The 12,528-nt window shown below is 37.6% G+C and overlaps 2 protein-coding genes and 1 non-coding gene across 3 annotated transcripts in view; 1 reads left to right on the plus strand and 2 right to left on the minus strand.

The window, feature by feature from the left end:
* Positions 1-409: 409 nt before the first annotated feature.
* CCDC39 (coiled-coil domain containing 39) overlaps positions 410-12,528 on the minus strand; it is a 49,776-nt gene continuing 37,657 nt past the window's right edge. The window contains exons 14-20 of the mRNA XM_034999517.1: positions 11,702-11,825; positions 5,493-5,652; positions 4,953-5,059; positions 4,085-4,225; positions 3,759-3,938; positions 3,538-3,623; positions 410-1,776 (exon numbers count right to left, since the gene is read on the minus strand). Coding sequence (XP_034855408.1) covers positions 1,620-1,776; positions 3,538-3,623; positions 3,759-3,938; positions 4,085-4,225; positions 4,953-5,059; positions 5,493-5,652; positions 11,702-11,825 — 955 coding nt within the window. The 3' untranslated portion in view covers positions 410-1,619. The remainder of the gene's footprint in view (positions 1,777-3,537; positions 3,624-3,758; positions 3,939-4,084; positions 4,226-4,952; positions 5,060-5,492; positions 5,653-11,701; positions 11,826-12,528) is intronic.
* Positions 6,421-6,523, plus strand: LOC118007184. Its single transcript, XR_004678313.1, has one exon. It is a non-coding gene; the product is annotated as a U6 spliceosomal RNA (small nuclear RNA).
* Positions 8,150-10,572, minus strand: LOC118006770 (E3 ubiquitin-protein ligase makorin-1-like; the record flags this gene model as incomplete). The annotated part of the gene is given in 2 exon segments (XM_034999541.1): positions 8,150-10,554; positions 10,557-10,572. Coding segments are annotated over 2 exon segments (954 nt in total), but the record flags the coding sequence as incomplete, so codon positions are not given.

Below are 12,528 nucleotides of genomic sequence, written 5' to 3' on the forward strand. Positions count from 1 at the left end.
TATACACGTAGGGTTGGAACTGTTTATTTAATAGAGTTAAATACAGACTTGTATACTGGCCTAGAACCTAACCATTCCACAAATATTGTGCTAGCCTTTGGGTGGTGACTCAATAATAGGCAGAAGCTATTGTGCAGTTCCTAAGTCTCCTTTTATATATTTGATTATTTCAGTAAACTTGTGTAAGTAACTCTTACTGTCTCAGTATTACAAATAAGGAAAAAAGCATAGAGAAGGAACTTTCCTAAGGACATAGAGCCAGTAAGACAATCCCTGCCTCCGTAGAACAGTGTTTAATATTGAATTGCAAGTTCCAAGTAATTTACAAAGTAATGCAGGGAAGAGAATAAGACCTTCAGTGAACACACAAAGTGAGCATAAAATTAATCAGTTTTTAGATCTTCTAAATCTCATGCATTTAGAATCTTGTTTTACAAAAAAATTACTCACTGGACTTGGCTATACCATTTGCTGGCTATTTCTAAAAACAATAATAAAATATTTAAATAATCAGGAAAAACAGGTTTACTGCCACTACTACCTTTCAGAAGGAACTGTAAATGACACTTCTAAACAATGACAACAGTTGTGACAAATTCAAGGTTTGAAGGAGAAATAAGTATATAGTTTCTAAGTATATAGCTAAGTATTTAAAAGCCAGTTTTATAATCATACTCCACACTCTTACAAGAGTTGAAAATATTGGGCTCATGTTCTACAATAAGGTATTAAATGGAATAACATTCTAAATCTGGTGGTCTACTTCCACTGAATTTATGGGATTCCTGTTGCAAATCAAATCACACCTAGCTCTTTGTCTACTACATCAAGAAGGTCTTGGGGGAAGAAAAGTCTTGAAAGTACATTCTTATTCTTGAAAACAAAATGTTTAATGTGTTCGACTTCTTTCAAGATCAGAGTTGAGTAATTCCTAGAAAGTTCAGCTGCATTCTTATTGATATGCAGTGCTCTTTCCTATTAATTTTTTGGGGGGGTAGGGAATAAATGCTATTTTTTGGTTAAAAATTTTAGAATCATACCAAAAGAAGAAACTAATAGACTTCTCCCCCAGAAGTCCAAGAAATATGTTTCTTTGACTAAAGCAAACCTAATTTTAGGATTTTCTAGGGTAAATGAGAATTTTAGTATTATAAACTATTCAAAGGACAGTGAATCTTTAGAAATTTCCTGAATGTGTTAAATTAGAATTGAAGTAGTTTCATGGCTAGCGTGAAATACTGAAGCAAACTGTTTTCTAATTTAACAAACATCAAAATAACTGAAAAGCATCATTTTCTCTGTGCTTATAAAACATGTAGCCTTGTTAAAGAATCTGCTATTACTGCTTTCCTTCTCTGTGAAGAAAACAGTATGGCAAAAGCTAAGAAAATTAAGCATTTCTTTGGCTTATCTGAACCTAAATTGCTTGACTTTTTAACTCAGTTTTCACATTTTCCACAGGGTAAACTTTCGTCTAGTTATGGCATATTTCTAACACGATTTCAGTGGGCCTCTCTCATATCACTACACAGCACCCAAAAGCATAGGGTGGAATTCACTATCTTAAAAGTAAGATTTTTGGTTTTGTGTTTATAACTTACACAAAAGAAATTAAATGTTTATTTGCGGCCCTTTTTGTTTTTACCATTACTGGAGCTACTGGTCGCACTTGGTGGCCTAGAAATATTGCCAGTCCCTGAAGAGGAGGCTGGGAAGTTCAGCTCTAATACTTTAATTGAAGTCTGAGAGGCAGTACTTGTGGAACTTCTGGATGACCTACAGGAAAAGAAAAACAACACTATTTTAAATTGAATTCAAAATCTTTATTAGTAAAGACCCCCCCGCTAATGGCAAAAGATACCATAATCCCACAAGGAATTAAAGAGATCAAAAAGTATATACCAGTAACACTACTAAATTTTAAAAGCATAACCATTCATGTCAAAAAATGCATTCGAAGAAAAATGGTAATGAACATAGAGTTTCAAACTAGTTCAACAAATGTTTCTATATGAGAAAAATATTTTCAACTATAATCAATTTAGAAGGGGAATCATTAAACATTAAAAAGGTTTTGCAAAAATCATTAAAGTGCCATGGTAATTTGGGTGCTGGCAAGAGTAACTACAATAATAGGTTAGGTAATCTAAAGAAGAAAATGAGGCCTATTGACAGGATAAAGTGGTGGGGTCATTTTTTTTTTTTTTTAAGATTTTATTTATTTATTTGAGAGAGAGCACATGAGAAGGGGGAGGGTCAGAGGGAGAAGCAGACTCCCTGCCGAGCAGGGAGCTCGATGCGGGACTCGATCCAGGGACTCCAGGATCATGACCTGAGCCGAAGGCAGTCACTTAACCAACTGAGCCACCAAGGCGCCCAGTGGTGGGGTCATTTGAAAAGCATAACTAGCTATACAATTCTGAAATGCTAAGACTTAAAATATGGAAATACAGCGATGTTTTATCAGGTGACTCCTTAACCATGTTTATGTAGAAACAGTTTTGTTCTACTTAAACGCTATCTTTTAGGATGTCCCTTTTATTTTCTGAAAGCTCTCTGTGGACAAGTGAAAAATAAATGGCTATTGAACATAGGAGATTGGGAATTTTAAAATTAAGATCATTAATAATTTTTATTTTGTCAGCAAAGCACAAAACTGTTGATTAAACATCAATCTACCTGATAGAATTCCAGATAAAACTGAAGTGCAGAAGCAAAGAATAATTTCCTTTTTAGCAAAATAAAGCAGCAAAAATGAAATAAAATTCTGACTACTTAAAACTTCATAATGTGGTTCTAATCATAAAAATCATATGTCTGGGGACGCCTGGGTGGCTCAGTCGGTTAAGCGTCTGCCTTCAGCTCAGATCATGATCCCAGGGTCCTGGGATCAAGTCCCGCATCGGGCTCCCTGCTCCGCGGGGAGCCTGCTTCTCCCTCTGCCTCTGCCTCTCTCTCTCTCTCTATCTCTCATGAATAAATAAATAAAATCTTTAAAAAAAAAAAATCATATGTCTGTACATCTAAGTTGCCTTTTTATGGTTTAAAAAACTCTCCCCAGAGGCGCCTGGGTGGCTCAGTTAAGCAGCTGCGTTCCGTTCAGGTCATGATCCTGGAGTCCCAGGATTGAGCCCCGCATCGGGCTCCCTGCTCAGTGGGGAGTCTGCTTGTGCCTCTCCCTCTGCTCCTCACCCCGCTCATACTCCCTCTCTCTCTCTCTCAAATAAATAAAATCTTTAAAAAAAAAAAAAATCTCCCCATACTCAGGGTTAACCATGCAAGACGTAACCTCCAAAATTTCACCCTGCTTTATCCTACTGAAAGCTGGAAGTCACAAAACACTCATGTCCTCATAGAAACTGACATCAGACAGATCAGAGGGAAAGAGTCTTGCTCTGCTGGCTGTTACCTGCATACATGACACTAACATAGAAAGGTGGGTAAGGAGGATAAGGAGAGCACTGGCAGATCCAGTGGCTGTAGCGGTATTTGCATAGAATAGAGAGTTAATGAGATGATTTTTAACCTTCCACTTACCTTGTTGATAACAGTGAAGTCTGTGAAGCAGATCTAGAACTCTGGCGACTGCCTTTTGTACCAGCTGTAGGTAGTTCTAAACCATTCTGGAAGAATATTCAATAGCGATCATTAGTACCACTGCATTTTAGAATATTTTGAATTAGACTTTATGATAAAGGCCATAAATTTATTTCATTAAGTGTTTAAAAAATATTTTAGCTAGAAGGTACTGTTATTACCTGTTGAAAGTATGTTTGAAGGATAATACGGATCTCAGCATTTTCTTCTGTGACATCAACTAGCATTTCATCAATGATCTTGTGGAAATGTTTCACTTCACGAAGTTTGATATCTTTTTCTTCTAGTGTTTCATCTTTTGTGTCTTTCAAAAGTCGGATTTCCTTGGTGAGTTTTGCACACTGTTGTTGGTCAATAGTAGTCAGTTATTATTTAAAACTATTTCCCAGAACTTAGTATTTTTTTATGGATGGAGGATTTGGAGTTACCATTTGGAACTCCAAAATATGTAAATATGACAGGTCAGTTTTTAAAAAGACAGCAGTACCTGTTTAATTACTCTCTCTAATTTTGGCTTCTGCTCCTCAGTTTCTCTATTTAGTTGAGATGAATAAGCCTGCTTCTCTGATAATTTTTCTTTGACATTATTTGTTAAATGTTCTATAACTTCTAAAGTATTTTTCATGCTCTGCAGAAAATAAAGCGTTAACATACTTCTTACTGGTTAGAATCAAAAACCTAAAACTTGCCATTTTTTCAAGTTATTTTTTTAATTCATTTATTTTTGTATAACAACATACATTATATTGGTAGATAACAAGTATAATGGTTCCTGGATTAAGTTTTGTATATAATTCCACTGGAAAGTATTTTTATGGTACTTAGGGGAAAAATAAGTCAAACAGTGACTATTAAAAGCATACGATTTTCAAAGATTCAAAATTCATACCATTGGTTCCTTCAAACATTAGCAAAAAAAAAAAAAAAAAATCTAAATTTTTATATAGAGCTTGCTTACCAAGCACATTTTTTCTCTTTCAGTGATGTGGTTTAGTAACTACTTTCTACTAGATTATTTTTATCTTTCAAATTTTAAGGAGCAAGGTGATCTTTAAAGAATTAAATGAAATAAAAGTTCATTAAATAAAAATTAGTGTATAGATGTAATTAGCTGGCTATGATTCATCACCTAATTAACAAGTCATTATCAGCAGTCCATCCTGTGTTTAGTACTATGATTTTAACTAATTTATTTAATACTTTGGTCACTTTTTTTTCTCATTTTAATTAAATGAGACTTTTACTATCTACTTTAAAAAATTATCTTCTTTGTACAAGATAACAAGACAGTAGACATAATAATAATGATAGTTAACTTTTACTAAGGGCTTATTGCTAAAGCCTGTAGAATTTACCTGGATATCTTCCTGTAGTTCCCTGATTTGTCTTTGTTTGTATCTGTATTTTTCATCAATAGCTCTTTTTTGTTCTTCTAGTTGGATTTTTTGTTCATACTCATCACCTAAAATTAGAGAATTCTTAGTTTAAATTTTTAACATGTTATGTAGAAAGCAAGCTTCAAGTCTTACATATATTAAACTTCTAACATTTTTTGTTACAGAAGGTTAAATTCCTTGTATCTGCTTGTTGAAAAACAGTATGAGCATGTAATGTGGTAGCCATTCTTGTTTTGTCAACATAGAGCAACCAATGTGCTGCTATTTTCTTCACATTTGAAATTAATTCCCAGAGAAGTGATATGCAATACTGCTAGAACTAATAATGGAAATAACAACTTAGTCCTTATTTTAAAGGGGGCGGGGAGATGATTTTCTGACTCAATCAAACATGGTACATTTTTGTTTTCCATGTCTCACAATGTTCCTCTTTAAAAATAAGTAACTACAGCTTTAATTGCATATATTCATAAAAAATTTTTAATAATTCCTACATACTAGATGGAGTCACTTTTTTAAAAGATTGTTTGTAATTGTTGTTGCAACTTCTCAGCACTTGCAAGGTGTTTTCTAGAGCATAGATTTCTTTTTCAGCTTTGTTGATCTTAGCATCCAAACTGTCACCTTCCCTTTGAAGTTCTTCTTTTTCTTGAGCAGCCTATGAAATACAGAATAGAAGTGACTGCACATGTGGTGAGCGCTGTGAATTATGTAAGACTGATGAATCGCAGACCTGTACCTCTGAAACAAATATTACATTATATGTAAAAAAAAAAAAAAAAAGAAAAAGATAGTAGGAAGGGAAAAATGAAGGGAGAAAATCGGAGGGGTGGACGAACCATGAGAGACGATGGACTCTGAGAAACAAACTGAGGGTTCTAGAGGGGAGGGGGGTGGGGGGATGGGTGAGCCTGGTGATGGGTATTAAAGAGGGCACGTACTGCATGGAGCACTGGGTGTTATACGCAAACAATGAATCATGGAACACTACATCAAAAACTAATGATGTAATGTATGGTGATTAACATAACATAATAAAAATTTTTTTAAAAACGAATTTAACTAATTTTAAAAAAAAAAAAAGTGACTGCACAAAAGTATCAGGAGCAAATGTCTGTTTCCAGGGCAGGAAATAGTTTAGTCACAACAATACCAATTTACCTTGGGGCCTACATGCAGAATTAAGCATTTATTTCTTGCACTAAATAGAAGGCAGCTTCAAACTAGATCTATTCCATAAGGAGAATACATGTTTCTGGCCTGCAAGAGACTTAGGAACACTTTCTCATTTTAAGTCTTAGGAATAAAGGAGGTAAGCAATGTAAACCTAGGAAAGTAAATGCATATTATTTCCAACCCAGTTATAATGTTATTAGAACTAGGATTTCAACGTTTTTGAACAGTTAAGTAATATTAAAATTAGAATGCTCACTTGAGTAGCATATACTAAAATCAGAACAAATAGAAAAAATTAGTCTGGCGCCTTGCACAAGAATAACATGCAAATTTGTGAAGCACTCTGTATTTTTAAAAGGAGAAACACTGCATGATTCCACTTAAATGAGATGCCTGTAATAGTCAAATTCACAGACGAAGATAGCATGGTGGTTGCCCGGGGCTGAGGAGAGGGAAAAATGGGGACTCAGTGTTTAACAGGTAGAGAGTTTCAGTTTTGGAAGATGAAAAAGTTCTGGAGATGGATGTTGGTGTTGGTTGCACAACAGTGGGGATGTACTTAATACCACAGAACTGTACACTTAAAAATTGTTAAAATGGTCAATTTTATGTGTATTTTGCCATGTTTAAAAATTTTTTTTTAATTAGAGAAAGATAAATGTGGCTGGAAAAAAATGCAGTCTATAAATTGCTGAAAACCAAAAAGTCTCAGTAGTAGGCATACTCAGTGACTTTTTCCAGCTTAACTCTGTCACTGGGCTAGGCTCTCTAGAGTTGTATCCAAAAAGTTCCAAAGAACTTCTCCAATTAAATGTTGACAGGGATAACATGAATACATATTTAAAAGTGCCAAAACCCATTTTTAATCAAAATCAAATAATTTAATTTGTTAATTTATTCAATCCCTAGGTGTGGCATGTATTTAAACCAGAATGTGGCCATTTGAAGTTTTATTGGTAATTCTTTATCTTTTAACATTTTCACTGGTATTTATTATGCTTCAAAATATGTTAACACATATTTTTATAGTAAATAGTACATAATAAAAAAATACAGTTAACAAAAAAAAATTTCTTAGATAAATTATAATCTAATTCCAGTTTAGTTGAGTCTAGAATTGGCAACCTTTTCATTCAAAAAATACTATAGTGGAAGAGACCTAGAATGAATCAAAACAGCTAGATTTTAATTGTGGATTTCCTACGAATGAGGTAACATTAAATAATTCATTTTCCTTCTCCGAGTTCAGTTTATTTGTCAAACAAAGGGGCTGACTTTGTACATTTATATATATTTCTTGATCTAATTCCATATGTACCTTAAACTAAAAACTTTTATGACCCTATCTGGTTCTAAATCAGACATTATAGAATGTATACCTTTTATCCTAGATTAGAAAGCTTATATTAGAAACAAATTTTTATTTATACCTTTCTGTCAACATTTAAAGCATTTTCTAGTAATTTCATTTTCTAACAGTTTCACTAAATTGTGGTCAGAACTGGACTGTAACCTTATAAAGACCACGTAAGACATATTGAGTCTAGCTACAAATAAAAAGTTTCGTTTTTACACATCTGGCACATGTGAAGTGTTAAGAGTAAAACATTTAAATATGCTGCATAATGAAAAATGGAATAATGTGGCAAGCTGCGGACCCTAGAAAGGATGGAAAGTGAAGAGTGGCATTAGGAAATTGGGAAGGTAACTGATCGCCTTGATTCATCTTACATATCCCTTATGCTGACATTTATCCAGCAACTTCACCGTAAACAGAACACACACTCTTTTTCTCATAAAATTTGCCTGTTTTCCTGAGAAGTGGATACATCATCATCATCGTCATCATCATCATCACAGCAATAACAATAATGACAGCAATTTACTGAGGGCTCATTTTGTACATTTACTGAGGGCTCATTTTGTTCCAGACACTGTTTAAGGGTTTTATATACGTTTCTTTTTTTGGGGGGGTATTGTTTTATTTGGGAAAAGTGCTTCTTACAAAAGGGCAGCTGCAAAATACAGAGACCTCTTCAACAATTACTTGTTTTTTCTTAGAGTGAAAGAATGGGTGGGGTCCAAGGAATGAATCAAAGCAGTAGATGGACAAATGAGGAGCATCTCCCAAGTTACTTTAGGACCTAGAGCAACAAAACTCAAAGCTAAAGTTTCCAATCTTCTTCTAACAACTTAACTTTAGCTCGTCTCGTGGATTACCACCCCCGCCCCCCTTTTAGTGGAAAAGCATGACTTACTCCTGCCAACCAATGACCCCAATACAAGAAACACCTTGAACTAAGTTCTGAATCACATCTGTCTACCTGCAAAGCTCAGGGATGGTATGAGGCAAATACCCACAAAAACAAACACAAAAACCTGACAACAAAACCTCAAACGAGGACAAACATTTGTCCAAAAGTGCCTGGGCTGGAGAGGCTGGGAGACCCTAAAACATTAAATACAACTGTGTATCTGAGCCCTGGTTTGTGTTAATGAATGGGACCAGCAGACAGGTGACCTCTCTGTGGCTAAGCCCATTTCTCTATTTATACAGACAGAGCTAGCTAGCACCGCTCTACCAACAGCTACCAATATCCTGCTTTGTCCTTTACAATCTATGTGCCATATGAGGCTGAAACCACTAAACCAAAGTTTTTCCACTAAGGCTAAGAACACAACATCTATGCAGGGACGAGGAGCTTCTCACACACACTCACACACACCAAGTCCATCAGCCTTCGGGAGTCCGCTTCCAGCTCGGCCGTTCACTTAGGCTACTACATCTGTTGTACGTGTTCCTTCTCAACTTTCCTATCGTGCTAAACACAGTAAAAATCTCAACACATTCACACCTGGTTCTGGTTACCCAGTAGTATGACGTGCACAATTCAACAAGAGACCAAAACCACAGAACAGGTGCACAGTGGGGGTTATGGGGTAGGGAACAGATTTAAAAACACAGATGTGCAGATTTCACCAGAAACCTCGGGTATCCACCTCATAAGTCTGTGGCAGGCTACGTGCCACAGTGCAGATCCATCACCCATCACCTCTATTCTTGTACCCCAAAGCAGGGCCAATGCTGTTCTTGAACCTGGGGTCCTCCGAGTAAGTGTGGAGAGTCCATCAACGCTACCCTAGAATGGTGTCAATCTGGTGGAAAACAGATGATGCAACAGACCTACGCTAACTGACAGTTAAATTCATGTTACAAAAAAACTAGCTTTAAGATTTATTTTTGTAACTTTTTTTTTAAACAGAGAAAAAAACACACTCCTTGGGGAAAGGTGAGGGATTGAGACAGGCCCTGGGTAAGAAGGATCACGACAGCACCTGGAGTTGACAGGCCTGCCTAGGAGAGAAGCTCGGGCACTACCACACCACCACAGGGGACAGCTACTGCCTGAGGCTCAGCAGACCAGTTCACCCGCCACGCCAAGCTGCTATAGATGCAAGTCATAAAAATCTTCCAGCTCATCATGAAACAAGTCCCACTCATCTTCAGAGTCTGTCAGGTCGTCGTCCCCACCTGCAGCCAAAAGCATAAGCAACATCTCGCCCAGCTCAAAGGTGACAACCTCCTCTTCTTCGTTGTCAAAGGGGTTGCCGTTCTCTCTTTCCTCAGTGAGCTCCCAGAAGTGGTTCCTTCGTTGGGCCCGGTATCTGCTTGATGTTCCCACTTTCTGTCTCCGTGGCTCCTCTCTACGGCCATCAGGGTACGCATGCTTGTAAAAATAGTTCCCTCCAAATGGGCAGCTCCCATGTCCTTCATCAAAATATCTGCACGCCTTGTTGCTCATTGCTTCCTTGTAATCCTGAATGAGTTTCTGCTTCTCTTCTTTCTCCTCTACCCAGTACTCACTTGGAACAACAAAGTTAGATGTGATCCAGCATTCTGGGCAGGACTTTATGATCTGGCTCTCAAATTGCTTAGCACTCCTCCACTTGCGAATACACTTGAGACAGGAAGTGTAGTTGCAGTTGGAGAGAATCCCAAAGTGGCACTCACTGGGGTTGGCTTTTTCATAGACCACCTCCATGCAGATGCCACACACCACATCCTTACTGTGCTGGACAGCAAATGAGAGCTCCATGTCCTTCTCATGGGCCTCAATGCAAGATCTCTGGGCAGCATCCATCGGATGGAGGACCTGCAGCCCACATATGTCACAGGAGTCTCCGTGGAGATACGCACAGTTCTCCCCATACCGGCACTCTCCGACCATAGCATAGGGGCAAAGCTGCCGCTTGGTTTCTGCGGCCGTTTGCTCTTTCTCCAATTCTTCCTTGGTCACTGAGCCTTGCGGGGATGCTTCAGTGCAGGAAGGGGCAGTACGGCCACAGTAGGGCTGCCCAGGAACAAACTCAATGGCATTCACCCGTCTTCTGAACCTGCTCCTACCGTTCAAAGAAGGGCTACAGAAGGAAACTTGCAAGATTAAGTATAAGTCAAAGGAAAGGGAACATCTGTCCACAGGGTCATCCTCTAAAGGTGTGAATTAGATCTTCCCACTTCCTTCAGTGTATGATAGAGGAAAAATGAGTTAAAGTTAAATTTTCCACTCCTTTGTAGTGTCTTGAGTAAGTTCCCAGACCTCTGTGTAAAGGAAATCACACCTGTTCAGTTTCTACATGGCAAAAATGAGTATGGCAGTACTCAGAAAGGGAAATGCATCTAGTTCCTGATCACTTCTCCATTTCCCCTTATGGGTTACTCGGTAAAGATAACCATGAAATGGCAGACAAATCTCAAACATTAGAACAGAGCAGATTCACCCGATCTGTCTCTCTCCCATCTAATATGAAGGCAAAGGAACAGGCCTCTTCCTCTCTGGATAGCCACCATACCAGAGCTGCACTGGTAAATTAGAGAATTAAGATTTCAAAGGTGGTGTAGCTCCAGGTGATGATCTAGGGTGTAGCCACATAAGTGGATGGCTATAGTGAAGTAAGGCCTTGAGACTGAGGTGTTGAACAGGTTATCACATGAATACTAAAGACATGCAAAGTGACAGCAGGTCTTAGGGTAAAACAGATTATGAATCTAGAATAAATGAGGGAAAATGACATGACACAAATGATAGCAAAAAAAAAAGGTATCAAAGAACAGTCCAGACCTTTCTTTGACCTCATGCACTTGAGGTGTATAGCTTCAGGGGGGGCCTGGGTGGTTCAGTCGGTTAAGCCTCTGACTCTTGGTTTCACCTCCCGTCATGACCTCAGAGCCCAGCGTCAGCTCCGTACTCAATACAGTCTGCCTGAGGTTCTCTCCCTCTCCCTCTGCCCCTTACCCCACTCGGGCAGTGTTGCACATGCCTGCACTCTCTCAAATAAATAAATCTTTAAAAAATAATAATAGCTGCAGTACCTCCACCTAACAACTAGTGTTTCATGGCCCTGATCAAGTGCAGTAGGTACAAGAGCGCTATGAAATTTAAAGTTGCGTGGCAAAAAAAAAATGCCATTTGGTTGTTAACAAAGAGCAAAGATACTTCACGTTATCACAACTATGAATCAATTAAGATTACCTTTATCACATAATAGGCCTGTGTTTTCTCCTCTTCTCCTTCAGGAGGCAGCATTACAACAGTAAGAATTTCATATCTATTCTTCAGCTTATCAATTTTACTTAGCCTCTCATGAAACTCAGCACTAATATGGAAAGAAAAAGAAAAACACTGAAAAACAAATGACATACATTTTTAAAGGACTACAGTGTTCTTATATGACATTTTTATTAATACTAAATTCAAACAGGTTAAATATATTCTCACTTTTCAATTTTCTAATTAGTGGGAAGCATCTCGGGTTTCACCCTATTTGAAAGCTAAGAAGTTAGGCTGCCATAGTTTCATGGAAGTTGGCAGAAGACACAAGATTCCTAGGTCAGAGAAAAAGGACTTTGTCAGTCATGGTACACCAAGTAGCATGAGCCTCCTGCTTGCAGAGCTCTCAAAGTCCCATGCAAGTGAGGAGAAGCTCAAGTGGATATTACATATACCGCAGGTTTACATCACAGCTAAGGAACCTCAAGCTTAGGTAATCCAAATATCTTATAACGGGAACTAAGCAAATACATCCAATCTTTACTCCAGCAAGAGGATACCACCTCTGGCTTCTGAGGCTATTCACTATCCAAACATCATTTAAAGGTAGTTTAATGCAAATTAAAATCACAATACCATATTACCTCACAGCCTTAGGGTAGTTACTAAAAAAGAAAGAAAGAAAGAAAAAGAAAGGAAGGAAGGAGGGAGGGAGGGAGGGAAGGGGGAGAGAGAGAGAGAGAGAGAGAGAGAGAGAGAGAGAGAAAGAAAAAGAAAGAAAGAAAGAAAGAAAGAAAGAAAGAAAGAAA

Source organism: Mirounga leonina, unplaced genomic scaffold (genome assembly GCF_011800145.1).
Source record: "Mirounga leonina isolate KUSES-001 unplaced genomic scaffold, KU_Mleo_1.0 Mir_115, whole genome shotgun sequence".
Classification (NCBI taxonomy): Eukaryota; Metazoa; Chordata; class Mammalia; order Carnivora; family Phocidae; genus Mirounga; species Mirounga leonina.